Source organism: Aplidium turbinatum, chromosome 12 (genome assembly GCF_918807975.1).
Source record: "Aplidium turbinatum chromosome 12, kaAplTurb1.1, whole genome shotgun sequence".
NCBI lineage: Eukaryota > Metazoa > Chordata > Ascidiacea > Aplousobranchia > Polyclinidae > Aplidium > Aplidium turbinatum.
This window is the reverse complement of record NC_137483.1, coordinates 2,336,281-2,356,431: the sequence shown is the minus strand read 5'-3', so window position 1 is coordinate 2,356,431 and position 20,151 is coordinate 2,336,281. Positions and strand designations below refer to the sequence as shown.

The window sequence follows — 20,151 nt, the reverse complement described above, 5'->3', positions numbered from 1 at the left end:
GTTATTTTAGAAATTGTGCAGGAGCAGAACTTTGCTTATTATCAGTGGTTAAGGGCCTGAATCAAGATCAAGCGTGCAGGTTTGGCTCTCATGGTGTGCATTTGAGCAATGCATTTCAAGGACTGCTCTCTTAGTCTCCATTCAGCAGCTCCTGATGGGTGAATTAACTTTCTGGCAACAACATATTTTAAACAACCGAAAACTTCACTTTTCCTATATCGGTAACAGGCCTTGCATGAAAACCCTCTAAGTAAATATATATGCAAAACTGCTTGGAATATATAAGTTATCAGAGGCTTTGTCAGTCCAAAGGTGGATTCAAAACCAACCATGTTCAATTTGGGCTAAACATGGTGGGCTTGGTGGCGGCCTACATAAGGAGAGGGTAAGAATAACCGAAAAGTGTAGACCCCTGCTTAATATAATTGTATTTCTTTATTCAGGTATAACATTGTGTTAATATTGCAAGTGCATCAAAGCTTATAATCAGAAGTTATGGCCCCTGATCTTAAAGTTTTAGTAACAGGAGCTGCCGGCCAAATTGCTTATTCTTTGTTGTTTCCCATTGCTAATGGAGATGTCTTTGGAAAAGATACAAATATCACTTTAGTCCTTCTTGACATTCCTTTCATGCAAGAGGCTCTTGGAGGAGTTGTGCTTGAGTTGCAAGATTGTGCTTTACCAAAGTTGAAAAATATTATTGCAACTGTTGACGTGAAACAAGCTTTTACAGATATAGATTATGCCATTTTGGTTGGTGCCATGCCTCGTAGGAAAGGCATGGAGAGAAGTGATCTTCTCAAAGCCAATGCTGGAATATTCAAGGAGCAAGGAAGTGCACTTGATAAATACGCAAAGAAAAGTGTGAAAGTTTTAGTGGTTGGAAATCCGGCGAACACCAACTGTCTCATTGCCGCCACTAGCGCACCTTCTATTTCAAAAGAGAATTTCACTTGTTTGACAAGACTTGATCAAAATCGTGCTCAGGCACAAGTTGCAATGAAAGTTGGTGTTGCCAACTCTGCTGTCAAGAATGTGATTATTTGGGGAAATCATTCCTCCACCCAATATCCAGACCTTCGTCATGCTACAGTTGAAGTTGGTGACAAAGGACCTCAGCCTGCTCTTGGTGTCTTACAAGATGATGCATGGGTAAATGGAAGTTTTGTTACAACAGTACAAAAAAGAGGAGCTGCCATCATTGAAGCTCGCAAACTTTCAAGTGCAATGTCTGCTGCAAAAGCAATTTGTGATCATCTCCGTGATTGGCATTTCGGGACTCCAAAAGGATGCTGGACATCAATGGGAATCTACTCTGATGGATCAAAGTATGGTATACAGGAAAATCTCATTTATAGCATGCCATGCTTTATTGACTCTCATGGGAAGTACTCGATCAAGAGTGACTTAGATATCAACGATGCCGCTCGAGCAAAAATGGATGCTACAGCAACAGAGCTTGCAGATGAGCGGAATTCTGCAATGTCATTTGTTACCAAAAGCTGACTCACATCAGGGTCAAAGTTATAAAACTATTTCGTAAATTGTAGTATTTTAATAAATTTAGCAAGTACACTATGATTTGCAATGTGAAAGCCAGCCAAATTGTTAGAAATGTTTCGTTAAACACAACTGTTGTTGACAGATGAATTAGGCTAATCAACGTAACTTCAAATAATATTCTAAAACATCTTAATACCAGTAGGTTGTTGTGGTGTTCTAAGTTTTACCTTCACCTGAATTGACAGCATGCATGTTGCAATAACTATGGTACAATTTTCGAATAATAATGCATTTATTTTTGCAATTGCCATGTTCAGAATACGGTGCTCTCTTGATTTGACTATGACAAAACTGTCGTTTGTTTCAATTATATCATATACATGAAAAACATATATGCTGATTCTTGTAACATTGTAGTTGTTTGTGATATTAAACATTATGTTCTGTGTCACAAAGTGTAATCTATTATATTCGGTTCTGATATAAGCTGAATGTTATTGTAGCATTAGCATTATTATCTACTACTTTAGCATGAAATCCTAATGCTTTATAGCAAAAGTTTTCAATCTTTTGACTCTACTAGTACTAGCTAATATTTTATATCAGAATTTAAGTATTTTCCAAGCAGTGAACTTCTCTTGTTTTAAGAAAACAGAATTAAGAAAACACAATTTCTGCTATTCATTTTTAACCTAATTATAATCTTTCATTTTTACCTCAAAATAATATTCACGACACAAAATTCTGTATCACAGTTAGGTACATCATTATAACATGTTTCTCGGCAGCCGATTAGTAGCAAGAATTGACAGCGATAGACACTTATAACATAGTATGATGCCCTTCCGTGCCATTGTTTTTTGTATACCGGACACCGATATCATTACTCGATAATGAGCTGATAGATGAGCATTATCGCTATATCTTATCTTAGAACTTAAAAAATGCCTTTCAGCAATAAAAGTGCCCTTTTTTATAATCTTTTCCCTCCCAGTCAAAAATCGTTCCGGTGCCCCTGGTTGTCACCACATGAAGCAGAATACCGTTAATAGAAAGTAGTAAGAAAACAGTTTTTTAAACTGCAAACTGCTGTAGCATGCGATTGGTTTCAACCGTTAAATGTGACTAATGTTTTGTGGCTGTATTATTTTATTGAAATACTTCATTTCACACCAATTTGTTTTTGAAGGATGGTATCGCAATTACAGTTGATTTTTCTTTCAAGTCATCTTGTTACATCATATGCAAACCGTAGGCCACATATTGTAGACACGGGACTGCAATTCGTTTAACAAAATATGAAACCATATCTGGAAGGCCTATTGTTCGGTCATTGTATGAGGGTTTTATTACGATTTATCAGCCAATGTCTGTTTTTAAAAATCTGGGTTTAATAACACAAAATGTGGGAATCTTTTTTGGTTTGAACACATTTATCCTATATTGTTTTCACCAGCTTACAGTCTAACCGACCTTGTTAATAGGGTTGGGGTTAAGGCGGGACTCCATTGCAGGCCTAGGCTCTCTGAAAATAGCTCGTGACTGTGTCTTTTGCAGTAGACCCAACTGCGTGCAACTTGACCAATTAGAGTGATTATTTTATTTGCATCAACAATCAACACGGTTTCCATGCAAATATAATGAACATTTCTATGATGAATACATTTTGTCACCAAAGTAATAGCAAACAACTACACACAAAGCATAGAAATTTCTACGATGAATTAACTTTTGTTAACTGACATGAAGCACAAATTATTATCTTATCAGAAATACAGTAGAACTCGGTTAATCCGGATTCGGTTAATCCGGATCTTCGCCTAATCCGGATGAAGCTGGAAGTACAAATGAGTCAGGTTTGATAGAACCGTCATCGGTTAATCCGGATCTTCGCCTAATCCGGATGGAATCGCCGATCAAATCGAATCCGGATTAACCGAGTTCTACTTTTAACGTCACATATGACGTTTTTGATTGGCAGGTATTGTTTGATACAAGTTCATGTGTTGGATGATTTACAATAAAAAAAGTATTTTTTCAAGTTGATGTTTGTCTTAGTATCTCTTTGAAAACATAGTTGCGCTAATAAGTCTGTAAGTAGAAGATAAAAAATCAAAACTGATGGTAAATTATCGAATGTTATCCAATTCCGAATTATCATTTATTTTTAGCGTTTAATCGTGGTTTCACGCAGACTATGGCGTGTGTTGTATTCTGAGTCGTTGGTTTTAACGTTTCTCGGGCAATTCTAAATTGGCGATGTTGGCTACTTTTTACACTTGTACTCTAAGGTTTACAAAATAAAATTTTCGATCAACACAGCAAGTAAAAATTTCTTCTGTTGAGCTGCAAGAGAAAGTATTCCCACAAGTCACGTTGGCAGTTGCATCCGGGGCAGAGTGTGTATTAAGGACAATCTGTATGAAACAATTTAAGTGTTTTACTCATAGCTGTCTTTATTCAGAGATCACAGGGCCTTGCATGCCAACGTGCGAACTGATGATAATGATTGGAGGCCGATATGACTTTAAACTCCACGTTAATGCGCTCTATATTTCTTTGAAACGATAATTTTGAAAATTCGAATTGCCAAAGTGTGATGCAGGGGAAGGGGGTTCAATCACCCACCTAAGACACAGAAAAGTAACCAATCTGACCTGTTTCGCAAGGTTTTATGTAGACCTGCACATCATTCTGTTTTGTTGAAATCTCCCCTTCCCCTAAAAACTACTTGCTCGGTCCGCCCCTTATATGATCACTGAATCTCAGCTCAAACTCTGTATTCCGATAAAAATTGACAAACTTTTCCCTGCTGCCAGATGCTCTTTGAATTTCCAGTAGGCTAGACTAGTCTACAAATGGCTGTATTTTCAACTACTGCTCAAACTTTCAACTTATAAGCTTACTCGCGATTTTGACAACTATCAAGCGCAGAAAATCGGCCTCCAGTCAAACTTAAAGCTTGTACGTTGCATAGCCAACAGGCTGCCATGGAGTAAATCAACAAATTTATTGTAGAAATCTTTTTCCTCGGACTTAAAAAAACTTTTTGGAGAGCTTAAGATTGGCAGTTTTGGATACTTGTAGAGGCTTTGAACAACTGACGCAGGCATGGTAACAGAATTTGACAGAATGAAGTTTCCGCTTGTTTGTGAATTATTCCATCCACTAGGTGCCGCAGAATAGTGAGCTGTCATTGAAATACGCTGCTCAAGCGCAAACATAGAAATCCGAACCAGTGCCGCTTGATCTTCCACTTTCTTCGTTTGTAAAGTCAGGTGCCTAACCAACTATAAACTATCGGGGCAATGAATAGGCTGCCACTCTACTCAGGACCGTGTTAACTGCGTCCTTGTTAGGGGCCCACTCATTTTAGCCTGTTTAATGTCAAGCCGATGGGACAAGTGTCGAGGATAAACAAATGGAGTCGATAGAACTTCGACGTAGACGGAAGTGCTTGTCGACGGGAGTGCTTGTTTGAAGGAGCAGACACTTTGAACCAGGTGGGATGCGAGCTAGAATGAGAATATTGTCCAGTGGTATGGGACGCAAGCATCTGGTCACTGTGCAGAGGGCGCTATTTGACGGCAGTGACTACTGTGGCACCAAAAAAGTTCACAGGACTCTGCTAAGAGTACAGGCTACACAAAGCATGGCTACTATACGCAAAGTGTCAGCCCTCGCTCTCCTGCTGGAGCCTGTCAGGCGCTTGAATAGCGCAGCACGCAATGACAGTTTCTTGCGCAGTGATGCTAAATGTAGGCCGTAGGCTATGTTAGCAATCTGTTTACTTTAATGTCACCCCAAAGTATTTTGTTCGGGGCAGAAAGACAAAAGTTATCTATTGTTCTATAGTGATTTAGGACAGGAATTTAGATAAAGAACAGTTTTCCGATAGTGTAGATGGAAAGCTTCTGCCACAGTTGTGGTTTCGTTGACTTTCAGTTGCCATTTATGGAGATAAGCTGGGAAGGTTTGTCCTGGCTCAAGGTGTCATTTAGTTTTTCTCACGACTTTGCGGAGTGGAGAATTGCCAGGTCGTCCGCGTAGGTTATGCGTATTTTGCGGAGACTGTGCTTGGCAAGACGTGGGTATAGATAAGTTATTGAAAAAGTGGAGCCAAGACTGATCTCTGTAGGACACCATTTATCAGGCGCCTCAGTCTACTTCGCTGTGAGTTGCCGGTGGTGAGAGTGAAGCTTCGATTCCAGACAAGATGCATGATTATATTATGGAGCATAGCCTATGTCAGTCTGGAAGCAGGAAAAGCAGCTTGCAAGTAAGGTTGCGGTGCCATACGGTGTCACAGGCAGCTGTAGGCAGCGTAGCAGACACACAAAAAAGATGGAGGTTTGCATTAACGACACCTTGCGCATCATCACTGGTTGTCTCCGCCCACACCTACTGCTTATCTGCCAACTTTGGCTGGCATTGCTCCTGCTCATGTCCGTAGGGAAGAAGCCTCTCGCAAACTGGCTTTGCATGCAAGACTCGATCCTCAACACCTTCTCCACAGTCACTCCCAAAGATATGGACCAGTCAGACCCCAACGCCTGTCATCAAGGCGCCCATTCCATCGATATGCTACACAGCTTGTGGATAAGAACTTCAGCTGCATGGAGACATGGGCCCAGGAATGGAACGAGCTGCCACATATCCCTCCCCAGTTTTCAGTTACACCAGCACTCTCCATCCCTCCTGGAGCAGACCTCTCAAGAAAGGCACGGGTCACATTGAACAGGATCAGATGTGACGTTGGGTGCACTGGAACTAATCTATTTAGGTGGGGGTTGCATAATATGCCGATATGTGTCTGCGGAGCGGTAGAACAAACAATGCAACACATACTCCACGAATGCCCCATCTTACAGTCCCCAAGTGGAATCATTGGTATTCGAAAACTGGACCCAACTACCGTATCATGGCTGCACGATGAAACATTGCCAATCTAAGCTACTACAAGTCAAACGAGAGAGGCAGCTGTAAGATCTAAATAGACAGCGCGGCCTTCTTTTTCGCCTCAAAAGTCAAAGCAATCTTCGATGTCTTTAGTTCAGAATGTGACCTGACCCACAGTGGATTTTTAGCGCAGGAACCTAGCTTGCTCCTTTGGAAGGAGCCGGGGATCAGTCTTTAGAGAATTTTGAAAGGGACACAGAGGGGGAATAGCCTATCGGACGATCACTTCTTGGATCACTTTATCGCAACCTCTAAAGCTTTTCCCCACATTTTTGGGATTCTAAGTTGGTGCAAGCGGGAAGAAAAGTATTCTACGTAACCAGGACTGGAGAACAGAGTCAGCATGGATCACATACAAGTTCAAGGCAGATCTTATCCTGCCCTGGAGATTTGTGGGGTTTCACCCGGCGGGGCGGCGGATATGGTGAACACTTTTTGGAGTGAAATCTTCAGAGATTGTTTCTTCTTGTTGTGCTTCCACTCACCACAGGGCAGATACTTCGTTGGCGACAAGGCGGGATGCCTTGTGGTTCTTTGTCTTGTAGACCTCGTTTTGCACAAGCTGGGAAAGGATGGGATTTGCAGAAACGGGGGACTGGCGAAGGTAGTTTGCTGAGCGCCCAGTGAGGTTGTTGATGATGCTCCAAGCTTTACAGCTTGAGTGTGAAAAGTCGATTGTTTAGACAGCTGCATTCCATCGCTCAAGCTTCTTTGCATCTAGCCGCTATAGTCATCTGGTGGTGGCGGTGTTAGAAGCCACACCAGGTGTAGTAGTTAGGTAAAAACGATAGAGAGTCTCACATTTAGAGTCTTAACATATAGCCTAGTGTGTAGCTGGTTTGACAGCTACTTGGTATTGTGGTCTTTGCCGCAATTATTATGGTAGAGCAGAAGCAGGGCCGTTGACAGGATTTCTCGGGCCCGGTACCAATTTATTTCCGGGCCCCTTTCATTGACATTATTATGAATATAAAGGTTGTGTACAAACTTTTATTGATGTAGTTTAAGCATGGTCATTTAACAAATCTTGAGCAATCCTAAAATTTCTTGAACCTCAAAACTGGCTATCTCTATCTAGCGGTTGCTTTTTTGAACTTTTATTTGTCACATGGCGTTAGAGTATTACTTCACGATTCCATTGATGTTTCACTGGTCATTGTAGGCTCACTACAAAAGAATTTACAGCACTGCAGACAGTCAGAAAGTTTTCAATTTGATTTAGGAAAGGTGTTTGGGTCTAGGTCAAACATTTGCTGATTGCTGCAATCTAAAAAGCGATTTTGTTCTAATTTTTAGTGCAGAAATAGAGATAGCAATCTTCTTACCTTTGCCATTTTAATTTTTGAGTTTAAACAAATATTAGTCTGTTTAATTTGAAATTCGTGTTTTGGGTAATAGTGGTGGTTAGGGAAATCATTATACGTTACTAAACTTGCTCGGTTTTGGTATCGAGCACGTTATAACGTCTGGGGTTTGTCGCTTCAACCTATTTCTAGACCTCCGCTGTGTTTGGTATTATATTGGTTTTTGTTGTGATGGTCAGAAACCAAAACAAATTGAAAAGCATTGCCAACAACATCAGCAAGTGGCTGAGACGGCACAGTAATGCTACGGTACCCCTTGACAAAAGCTGAAGACAGGTTACAAATTTTTAGCTGCTGAATCAGCTGTATCTCAGTTCAGTTTAGTTGTTTTTATTTCTGACCATCACAGCAAAAACAATACACGTCACCATAGTAAAGGTCAAAAAATGGTAGAAGCGACAAAACGAAAACGTTAAAAAACTGGCTGGTTCCTTTGAGTTGTACAAGAGGGCAAGATCATTTGTAGAGGCCCAGTCATCCAGCAATTCTCCGTTGCCGCTTGTGTTGTTGTAGCCCTAGTCAGTGTGATGATGATTGAAATCACAAAATTCACATTACTTTGGTGATGTGATTTTGATGTTTAAAATCAAATATTCTTGGTGATCTTGCTCATCTTTAACTGTTATAAACTTTTATGAAATATCACCTACAATATCAAAACAAGACAAGTTTCAACTTATGTGGTACCACGCATTCTTCAGACGCAGAACCAGGAACACCAACAATAAGACTGTCAGTGTCGGAGAGATTGAGGACAGTCAGAGTTGATACAAAACTATTCGGTGACGTAACACTGTGGTCAGGAGTATTGCTGTTGAAAAATAAAAATTGTAAAAATGACCTTGAAATTTTAGTAAAGAGGATATTTTCACATGAGATGGCGACAGCACACTAAAAAAGCCCAAAAAGCTGTCTCTGTCAAATCATTGCTGTCTTGAAAGATTGATTCTCAGTTCAAACTTCTACGTTATTATTAGTAAACCAAGAAGATTTGCAGTTTTTTTAATTGTCTTTCAAAACCAACTGAGCAAACAAAATGCAAATATTTTACAAAAACAAAATAGGATGTTGCATCAAAACCGCTGAAGAGCAATCGATCATCATGTGACTCATCAACAAGTGATGGTTATCAACGATTCAAGATGCTTGGAGTTTTTGTAAAAAAAAAAATTGAAAAAAGTGCCAAAATGGCACAAACAGTCAAGCAGTCTGCTCTGTGAAAATCAATCTGATCAATTCAAAGCGACAGTTCGAAACATAATTACTGAAACTGAACAAAACTACTTAATGACAACAGACTTCATACCTTATATCATATTCGAACGGAAATAGGCCTGTTGGAGTTATAACCATTGGATCATTGCCTGGAAGAACTGTAACTGAAGCAATAATAGTCTGAAAAAAAATTAAGTTTACAGACACGTATCTGTACCTCCGATTCACGTAGTAATAAATATAATTTTGTTCATACCACTTGGGTGCCAAATAGCGTTAATAAATAATCTCAATAATTGGTGATTGCCTACCATCTCAGATCTTCTGGTTGTGATCTGTGAATCATCATTGTATTTCACAAAGATAAAATAAATAATACAAGTAAATTGAATCACTGTATTATCTAAGTAACATTCACAACCTGCTTCACCCAATACGGGATAATCAGAGGGTGCTTATTCAAACAATATAGATTGTTAACCAATCAATGTAGCCTGGCAACAAGCAATCTTGAGATTTAACTTTATCTGCTATGTGTCTGCAATGCCAATAACAATTGGAAGTCTACCAGAAATAACGCAAATATGCATTGAGCTGTCCTCGAAAAGCAATAAATGTTTCAACACAAATACTCACATTTTTACCATCAGGATCCCAAACCCAATTGAAAGACCACGGGAGCCCAGAAGAAGGAACAACAGTTGATGAGAAGGAAACAGTTGCAACTCCGTTTGAGCAAGTTTGGATTGTGCAATCTCCAAGGGAAGAAAACATTGGTGAACTTGGATATTGAAAGCAGGTTTCTAAAACAGTGTAAACATAACTTTGATGTTTTGACAAACAATTCGCTCCAAGTCATTCAAGTCATCTGATCACGAACTTTTTGCTTCATACGAATGACGACGAACATAACATTTTTACGTCAATGCAGTACATGAAGTTGTCTTGCAATAAAACTCATCACGGCAATGTACTTTTACAGCCAACCATCTCAGTTGGTTTTCGTTGTGATGGTCAGAAACAAAAACAAACTGAAAAGCATTGCCAACAAAATGAGCAAGTAGCAGGAAGTCAAAATAAAGCCATCCCTTGACAAAAGCTGAATGTACAAAGCCTTAGCTACTGAATCAGCTATATTTCAGTTTAGTTCAGTTGTTTTTCTTTCTGACCATCACACCAAAAACAATACACGTCATTATAGTAAAGGTCAAAAAATGGTAGAAGCGACAAAACGAAAACGTTAAAAAACTGGCTGGTTCCTTTGAGTTGTACAAGAGGGCAAGATCATTTGTAGAGGCCCAGTCATCCAGCAATTCTCCGTTGCCGCTTGTGTTGTTGTAGTCCTAGTCAGTGTGATGATGGTTGAAATCACCAAATTCACATTACTTTGGTGATGTGAATGTGATGTTTAAAATCAAATATTCTTGGTGATCTTGCCTATCTTTAACTGTAATAAGCTTTTATGAAATATCACCTACAATATCAAAACAAAACAAGTTTCAACTTACGTGGTACCACGCATTCTTCAGACGTAGAACCAGGAACACCAACAATAAGACTGTCAGAGTCGGAGAGGTTGAGTACAGTCAAAGTTGATACAAAACTATTCGGTGAAGTAACACTGTGGTCAGGAGTATTGCTGTTGAAAAATATAAATTTTAAAAATGAGCTTAATATATCAGTAAAGGAGGATATTTTCACATAAGATGGCGACAGCACACTAAAAAAGCCCAAAAAGCTGTTTTTGTCAAATCATTGCTGTCTTGAAAGATTAATTCTTAGTTCAAACTTCTACGTTATTATTAGTAAGCCAAGAAGTTTTGCAGGTTTCTTTAATTGTGTTTCAAAACCAAATGATACACGAAACGCAAATATTTTACAAAAACAAAATAGGATGTTGCATCAAAACCGCTGAAGAGCAATCGATCATCATGTGACTCATCAACAAGTGATGATGATCAACGATTCAAGATGCTTGGAGTTTTTGTAAAAAAAAAGTGCCAAAATGGCACAAACAGTCAAACAGTCTGCTCTGTGAAAATCAATCACATCAATTCAATGCTAAGGTGCAGACATGTTGCGCTGGGTCTTGGCAGAGAGTGCTGCTTGACAGTGTACTGAAATGCTGACGGCAGCCCACATTATCAAGGATTGCCGGCTATACAGACCACCTCATGGTATGGAAGGCCTAGTTTCCATCGATGACAACACCAGGCAGTGGCTAACCAACGGATGCCCTGACATATTGCGACAACACGAGAAGATCAATTCAAAGCGACAGACCGAAACATAATGACTGAAACTGAACAAAACAACTTAATGACAACAGACTTCATACCTTATATCATATTCGAATAGAAACAGACCTGTCGAAGTTATAACCATTGGATCATTGCCTGGAAGAACTGTAACTGAAGCAATAATAGTCTGGAAAAAAAAATAAGTTTACAGACAGGTATCTGTATCTCCGATTCACGTAGTAATAAATATATTTTATTCCACACCACTTGGGTGCCAAATAGCGTTGATAAAAAGTCTCAATAATTGGTGATTGTCAACCATCTCAGATCTTCTGGTTGTGATCTGTGAATCATCATTGTATTTCACCAACATAAAATAAACAATATAAGTAAATTGAATCACTGTAACTTATTATCTAAGTAACATTCACAACCTGTTTCACTCAATACGGGATAATCAGAGGGTGCATGTTCAAACAATATAGATTGTTAACCAATCAATGTAGCCTGGCAACAAGCAATCTTGAGAATTACATTTATCTGCTATGTGTCTGCAATGCCAATAACAATCGGAAGTCTACCAGAAATAACGCAAATATACATTGAGCTGTCCTCGAAAAGCAACAAATGTTTCAACACAAATACTCACATTTTTACCATCAGGATCCCAAACCCAATTGAAAGACCACGGGAGCCCAGAAGAAGGAACAACAGTTGATGAGAAGGAAACAGTTGCAACTCCGTTTGAACAAGTTTGGATTGTACAATCTCCAAGAGAAGAAAACATTGGTGAACTTGGATATTGAAAGCAGGTTTCTAAAACAGTGTAAACATAAGCTTGATGTTTTGACGAACAATTGGCTCAAAGTCATTCAATTCATCTGATCACGAACTTTTTGCTTCATACGAATGACGACGAACATAACATTTTTACGTCAATGCAGTAGGGGGAAGGTTTGGTTAGTTGAGCCGGGTAACGGTTGATCCATCCGGTTTTATCGCAACGTCGTGCATGATTTGTCAACCGTTTTATAACAAAAATTTGGAAAAACTTGAAGTCCATCAGCACATGTAGTTTTAGGGATTTTCTACAAGCAGAAAAATTGTGAAGCAGTTAAATGTAAAATGGTAGGTAAAGGTAGTTTTGAGAAAAATAAGAAATGTGTAATTTTTTCCTATGATGTTTCATCGTTGTCTTAATGGAAATACTGGGATAGGTGAGGGTAACTTACTCTTTGTTTTAGTAGTTCTCATTGCTTGATTAGCCAGTTGGTTCTTGGCAATTTTTCATGAATTTTGAAAATGGCGGCGATGTTAACAGTTGAGCCACTTGCAATGTTCACGGTTGAGCCATGCCTTTATCATAAGGAGTGTAGTTTATGAGCCGATGGTCCTTACGTACTTCCCTAATTTTGTTGTACCGTACTGTAATTGATGCATAGAACTGGTGTCCTAGCCGGGGGCGGTCCACTGCCCCCCTTAAACTTCCATAAGAGTAGTTTTTTCTGTAATGCGCCAGTTTGAGAGTAATTTTTTTAGCACTCCCCCCCTTATATTTACTCGATGGCAACGCCACTGGTTACTAATGTTCGTTTTCTTCACAAACCTCGCGAAATCGTTTCAGAAAGGTAAAAGCACCTTCGTGCAAAGTTTCCTATTCAATGATTCTCAGTGTTTTCAGTAATATAAATTTCTGTTCGTTCAATGTTCACTGTTATTTCATTTTAAGACACTAGACACAACACACAGTTTAAACTTTTTTGATTGTTTATTTGCAAGACGTTCAAGAGAAGAGTTTATTGTGTTTGATGCAGATTAAGCTCTGTTTTGGGATATCTTTTGGAAGTAAAATAATGGTGGATCAACCTTGAACAACGGGTGGCTCAACCGTGAAATTTAGGGTATCATTTGATATCTCAGTTCAGTTGTTTTTCTTTAGGACCACCACAGCAAAAACAATACACTTCAACATAGTAAAGGTGGAGAAAATGGTAGAAGCGACAAAATGCAAACGTTAAAAAACTGGCTGGTTCCTTTGAGTTGTACAAGAGAGCAAGATCATTTGTAGAGGCCCAGTCATCTAGCAATTCTCCGTTGCCGCTTGTGTTGTTGTAGCCCTAGTCAGTGTGATGATGGTTGAAATCACCAAATTCACATTACTTTAGTGATGTGATTTTGATGTTTAAAATCAAATATTCTTGGTGATCTTGCTCATCTTTAACTGTTATAAACTTTTATGAAATATCACCTACAATATCAAAACAAGACAAGTTTCAACTTATGTGGTACCACGCATTCTTCAGACGCAGAACCAGGAATACCAACAATAAGACTGTCAGTGTCGGAGAGATTGAGGACAATCAAAGTTGACACAAAACTATTCGGTGAAGTAACACAGTGGTCAGGAGTATTGCTGTTGAAAAATAAAAATTGTAAAAATGACCTTGAAATTTAGTAAAGGAGGATATTTTCACATAAGATGGCGACAGCACAATAAAAAATCCTGAAAAGCTGTCTTTTTCAAATCATTGCTGTCTTAAAAGATTGATTCTCAGTTCAAACTTCTACGTTATTATTAGTAAACCAAGAAGATATGCAGTTTTTTTTAATTGTGTTTCAAAATCAACTGAGCACGCGAAATGCAAATATTTTACAAAAACAAAATAGGATGTTGCATCAAAACCGCTGAAGAGCAATCGATCATCATGTGACTCATCAACAAGTGATGGTGATCAACGATTCAAGATGCTTGGAGTTTTTGTAAAAAAAAAAAATTGAAAAAAGTGCCAAAATGGCACAAACAGTCAAGCAGTCTGCTCTGTGAAAATCAATCTGATCAATTCAAAGCGACAGTTCGAAACATACTTACTGAAACTGAACAAAACAACTTAATGACAACAGACTTCATACCTTATATCATATTCGAATGGAAATAGGCCTGTTGGGGTTATAACCATTGGATCATTGCCTGGAAGAACTGTAACTGAAGCAATAATAGTCTGAAAAACAATTAAGTTTACAGACACGTATCTGTATCTCCGATTCACGTAGTAATAAATATACTTTATTCCACATCACTTGGGTGCCAAATAGCGCTAATAAAAAGTCTCAATAATTGGTGATTGTCAACCATCTCAGGTGTTTTGGTTGTGATCTGTGAATCATCATTGTTATTCACATACATAAAATAAACAATACAAGTAAATTGAATCACTGTATTATTTAAGAAACATTTACAACCTGTTTCACCCAATACGGGATAATCAGAGGGTGCTCATTCAAACATTACAGGTTGTTAACCAATCAACGTACCTGGTAACAAGAAATCTTAAAAATTCACTTTCTCCGCTAAGTGTTTGCAATGCCAATAATTAAAAGTCTACCAGAAATAACGCAAATATACATTGAGCTGTCCTTGAAAAGCAACAAATGTTTCAACAAGACTACTCACATTTTTACCATCAGGATCCCAAACCCAATTGAAAGACCACGGGAGCCCAGGAGAAGGAACAACAGTTGTTGAGAAAGAAACAGTTGCAACTCCGTTTGAGCAAGTTTGGATTGTACATTCTCCGAGGGAAGAAAATGTTTGTGAATTTGCATTTTGAAAGCAGGTTCCTAAAGCAGTGTAAAATAACCTTGATGTTCTGACGAACAATTGGCTCCAAAACAAACCCATCAACGACGCCTTACGTATTGTATCGGGATGCCTGAAACCTACACCTACTAAATTTTTACCAGTTTGTTCAGGCGTCGCCCCTGCTGAGCTTCGCCGCACAGCTCCCACACTCTCCCTGGCTCGCCGGTCACTGGAGCCACACCACGCGCTCCACAGCTACATCACCAGATCGGTAATAAAGAAACGCCTCAAATCGAGAAGCCCCTTTGTCGCTCAAGCACAATCTTTGCTGGAGCACAACACCAGTGCCTCATCCTGGATCGTCAATACCTGGCAAGAGGAGTGGACAGACAACACCTCCAGACTCCACACCTTTGTTCCCGACGCTGGACCCATGCCACCAGGAAAGGAGCTTAGCCGACCTGCCTGGGTACGGTTGAATCGCCTCCGCACGGGTGTTGGGCGCTTCGCTTACTTGATGCACAAATGGGGCCTATCAACATCTGCGGCATTCAACTGTGCTGCAGAGGAACAGACAGCAGATCACATCCTATACCACTGCCCGACGTTTAATCCTCCAAGGGCAGTTGGCCTGTCAACGCTGGAGGACTCTACAATCAAGTGGCTGCTCGACGAATGCCCGGATATTTGACCCCAATGAAATGTAGCCTAAAAACAACCTCTCATACGAAAGAAGAAGATTGGCTCCAAGTCATTCAATTCAACTGATCACGAACTGTTTGGCTTCATACGAACGAGAACGAACATAACATTATTACGTCAATGCAGTGCCTGAAATTGTCTTGTAATAAAACTCATCACGGCAATGTACTTCGCAGATTGCGTGAATGGCATATGCCCCATTTGCAAATAAACAAGCAACGCAAAATAAACAATAATAAACAGCACCGACTAAATTTTTACAGCGTAAGGACATGCGAAGGTCATATATGTGTCTTTCAATGAAGTTGGGTGGAACTAAAAAGGCGATAATGATTATGACGACAGAGAAAAGACATTCCATTACTAAAGTAGAGTCTTAAACTACTTTTGGCGTTGTCTTTGCTTAAATGCTACAATGTCATCGTTTTTCTTTTGGCTTATTTATATAATCTTTTGATAATTATTATAGCCTAATAAATGTTGGTCACAATTTGAAGTGGGGTGGAATTGAAAAGATGTTGGTGATAATGGTTATGACGACGGCAAAAAGGTTCCATTACTACAATAGAATCCTAAACTACTTTTGTGCGTTGTCTTTGTTTAAATGCTACAATGTCATCGTTTTTTTTGTGGCTTATTTATAATCTTTTGATAATTATTATCATAAACATTGATCACAATTTTCAATGCGAATGATTGCTTCAGTCTACATGCGTGCTCTACACCAGAGAAAATGTATTTTTTTAAAACATACTGATCATAGCCTTTCAGCATGGCAATCCACATTTGGATAATTTTTGTTCAGCAACATAAAACAGCAAAAGACCAATGCCCCTCAAGACCATCAGCATAGTGATAACCAAGCATACTGATAACGCACCAAGGTCTATCAACATAGGAACCAATTATTTTTTTTCTTGTTTTTATTTCTTTTTAATTATAAAAATTTTGAAAAGTTTAATTGCTTTCTTTTCTTTCATCGTTTTTGTAATTTTTAAAATTTTATTAAGGTTCTGCGACCGTTGCATATTCAAACCTGATTGTTTTTAGCCAGGGCCTCTGATTGATTCTAGCCAGGACCTCTGAGAGAAATTTTCACTAGGGGTACGAAGAGCCATTCCGGGCCTCTTTCTCACTCGGGGCCCCTCTTTGTTATGGACAAAACGCGTGATGTTTGCTTAGGCGTGTTGCACACCATACAACATTTTACTGCAAAATTGGACATCTGTGCGCAATAATAGTATCAGGCTGCAATAAAAACTATTGTTTGGTGTCCGACATTTTTTCGTAAACAGTTGTTCGTAAAATAATTGTTCGTAAATAATTGTTCGTAAAATTAATTCTTTGTAACACAATTCTTCGTAAAGCATTTCTTCGTGCAGGCAATTGACCGTAATACTAACTGTCCGTAAAACAATTAGTCAGAGTGTAGCGTATTATGCTAGAGATGTGCTAGATGTGACGTGCTGCAGACGAGCAGACAGAGTGTACATAGTATAGAGTCCCTGATTCAGAAAAAAGGAAAACGAAAACTTTTGTATGGTGGCCAGCTTTATTACAAAGATTATAGTGCACTTAACGCACAAGGCAAGAATCTACTTATTGCAAATTTGAGCATTTTCAAAGGTAATATCCTGCACGAGTAACAACAGGGGCGCCGAAACAATTTTTGACTGAGGGGGCAGGATTATGAAAAAATGCACTTTTGTTGCTGAAAAGCCAATTTTATTAAAACTTTTAAGATACGATATAGCGATAATGCTCATCTATCAGCTCACTATCGAGTAATGATACAAGTGTCCGGTATACAAAGAAAGACATCATGCTTTGTTATAATAATGTAACCTACTGTGTTGCAAAATTTGTGCTGTGAATATTATTTTGAGCTTTTGACTGAAATCTTTTGATTAACGATTTCAAAAATATTTTCATTGTCGAATATTTCGCAAACTAGAGCCAATTCGAAAAACCTAAGTGCATTTTCGGAATCAGGGGCCTTGAAATACTTTAAAATGACTCTTACCTTTATTTGTGCCAAAATTTTTTTGCTGGCCCGTGTTATAATTAGGCTAAAAGCGAATAGCAGAAATTGTGATATTGGAAAATGTGCAGTAGCTTACATGACTTTAAAAGGGCACCATTGCCCCCCTGCCCTCCATGGTGCTCTCCTGCCCCCCGCTTCCAACGCCCCTGAGTAACAACTGAAGCATTTTTCACAAACAATTGACTTATCACCTGTTTACAAACAATTCACTATACGAACAATTGATGTATACGAAGAAATGATTCACGGAGAATTGTTTTACGAAAAATTAATTTTACGAACAACTGTTTACGAACAATTCACCTATAACCCTATTATTTAGTGTTTAGTGTTGTGCATATCATGTGATCTGTTCCTCGCCAATTTGTGTATCCTGCATTGAATTCGTGTGTCAGTTGTTGATGATGCTGTTGAGAGGTTTCTCTTGTACAGCTTTAATGTAAAATTATAATTATTCCGGATGAGGACAGTATGTGGTGCCGAAAACGTTGGATTTAGTAGTTTATTCTTGTTTTTTTAGTGTGTTTAATAAAAAATGTTAAATTGGGCCCTTAATTTGCGCGCAATGCATTCAATTAATTTTTTTGCTCTTTTTCTGCATTATGGTACGGCCCCCCGGGACTAAAGAGTAACAACTTTTATGCTTGAATTTAGTCGTTTAGGATGATTTTCACCAAACATTTTTGAGCGTGAATTATAAAATAACAACTTTGGGCCCCCTATCAATCACATTCCTGGGCCCTCAAGGGTACGCCGTACTTTCCGTACCCCCCTCTCACAGGCTTTGACTCTATGCTGTGACCAACTGCGTATGAGTTTACTCCCTCCAAACAAAATGTCCAACTGCGCAATATTTCAACTACTCATTTACAAAACTTTCCAATTACAAGACATTGAGTTAACATCTATTAACCTGTGAGGCTGTGAATCATGTCTATAGACTCTCCAAGCAAAAATAATTCGCTTTGTTTGCGTAACTGTTACGAAACAGTCACCCTGGTATTTTAAGACTTGAAAACGTGATATAGCCGGTCATCTCTTATAGTATGGTCATGGTGAATGGTGATCCATGTCTTGTACATTCTAACATTTCTAAACATTCTAACTTTATATATCGCAACAAGCCAACAAGCAACTAGTTCAATTCACTTGTCACCTACAGTAGGCTACACCCTGTTGTAAGCTACAACTGTGCAATGTGGTGTGAGAAAACAGCTAAGTAAGTTGCGTAAGCATTACAAGTTAAGAATAGTGTATTTCCAAGTAACGCGAACTCAATAAGTTTATAGTTTCGGGAGAGAGTTTGCTTTTTTATACCAAAGACAGGCAAGACACAACAATAACACAGGGTTGAGCATTACAACAGTATATTACATATTTACAAATAGTTCAACATTCAAACGTTTTCGACTTAACTTAAGTCCTCATCAGGAATCTGTAAATAATTATAAACTACAATAAATTTCACTTCTTGACAGTGACTACCGTAACTAACTAACTAACTAAAAGCATCGAGAAACACGCACGATTAAAAGCACTGGAGTGGAAAACATACAGACAGACGAAAATTTACATTAAGAAAAGGCAACTGCATGACTAAGTTACAAACGAATTGGCACCACGGAGTACGTGATACAACTAGGCTAATAAATATTGAGGAGAATGGAGGCGCCACCGGCAAATAATTGTTTGTTTAGATTTGGATTGTAGCGTTTGATTAACAACGCTTCCTGAATTTTTGTGTCAAATTGGGATTTGCCTTTGCGTAAAATTTTAAATGAGTCAGCAGAGAATTTTTGATCTGTGCAGAAAGAACAATCCATGATATGGTCCTTGATGGCACTTTTCTTTAAGTCTCTAAAGTTCAGATGCTCCCGTACTCTCGTGGTCAAATGTCTGGTGGACATACCGATGTACGTCAATGCCGAATCACACGGACATGTAAAACAATATACGACATTTGAGCAGAGAGACAAAGGCGTCTGGGACTTTAGTTGAAAATACGAACTAATTTTAAATGTTTTATAAACAGGAAAAACGTCCACATCAAATTTATTTTTCATAAACTGTCCGATTTTACGAGCAAACGTTTTGGATTCTTTTCCCACAAACGGAATGGACAAGCAATGCTTCACATTTAACTCATTTTCAGCCTTTTCTTTTTGGTTGGAATTCTCAGAGATAAAACGATTCAATATTTTCTCAAAGTACAATTTTGGATAACCATTATTATAAAACATTTGTTTCAATTTCTCTATTTCAATATTAAAAAGAGCATCATTGCAGCAGATCATTTTAGCCCGAGCTAATAGGCACAAGATCAAACCAGACTTCCATTTCAATGGGCATAATGCATCAAAGTTCAAAAACAAACCAGTATGAGTTGGTTTGCGCCAAACCCAAGTATCAAATCCAGTGGCATTAATTTTAATTTCAACGTCCAAAAAAGGAAGGGTTTCACGTGCTTTTTCGATTGTAAATTTAATGTTTTTATGTTGAGAGTTCAGCATATCTAAAAAGGTTTCACATGAGGTTTCTTTATTG

At 38.6% G+C, this 20,151-nt stretch overlaps 1 protein-coding gene and 1 pseudogene across 4 annotated transcripts; one reads left to right on the top strand and one right to left on the bottom strand.

Annotated features, from left to right (window-relative positions):
• The first annotated feature begins 447 nt into the window (after window positions 1–447).
• LOC145780737 (malate dehydrogenase, cytoplasmic pseudogene) lies at window positions 448–3,805 on the top strand (annotated as a pseudogene).
• On the bottom strand, window positions 3,789–16,533 carry LOC145780738 (uncharacterized). Of its 4 annotated transcripts, none has more exons than XM_082592363.1 (9): window positions 14,733–16,533; window positions 14,192–14,280; window positions 11,931–12,097; window positions 11,380–11,468; window positions 10,550–10,680; window positions 9,678–9,844; window positions 9,133–9,221; window positions 8,477–8,637; window positions 3,795–3,920 (listed from the first exon to the last, which is right to left on the bottom strand). In XM_082592363.1, exons 3-8 carry the CDS (start codon window positions 12,066–12,068, stop codon window positions 8,481–8,483), a joined length of 771 nt encoding a protein of 256 aa, XP_082448489.1. In that variant the 5' UTR covers window positions 12,069–12,097; window positions 14,192–14,280; window positions 14,733–16,533; the 3' UTR covers window positions 3,795–3,920; window positions 8,477–8,480. The 4 variants fall into 4 exon arrangements, with proteins under 4 accessions (XP_082448492.1, XP_082448489.1, XP_082448491.1 ...); XM_082592365.1 differs by having other exon boundaries at window positions 14,192–14,264; XM_082592366.1 differs by lacking the exon at window positions 8,477–8,637 and having other exon boundaries at window positions 3,789–3,920.
• Between the last annotated feature and the right edge of the window lie 3,618 nt (window positions 16,534–20,151).

What these genes read in the sequence shown, in the direction of transcription:
- LOC145780738 (XM_082592363.1), bottom strand. Translation starts at nt 12,068, where the DNA reads ATGTTTTCTTCTCTTGGAGATTGTACAATCCAAACTTGTTCAAACGGA. An exon ending in TGAAGAATGCGTGGTACCAC is followed by an intron (nt 9,845 to 10,549) that starts GTAAGTTGAAAC and finishes ACACTGTTTTAG; the next exon opens with AAACCTGCTTTCAATATCCA. An exon ending in CCGTTCGAATATGATATAAG is followed by an intron (nt 8,638 to 9,132) that starts GTATGAAGTCTG and finishes ATTTTTCAACAG; the next exon opens with CAATACTCCTGACCACAGTG.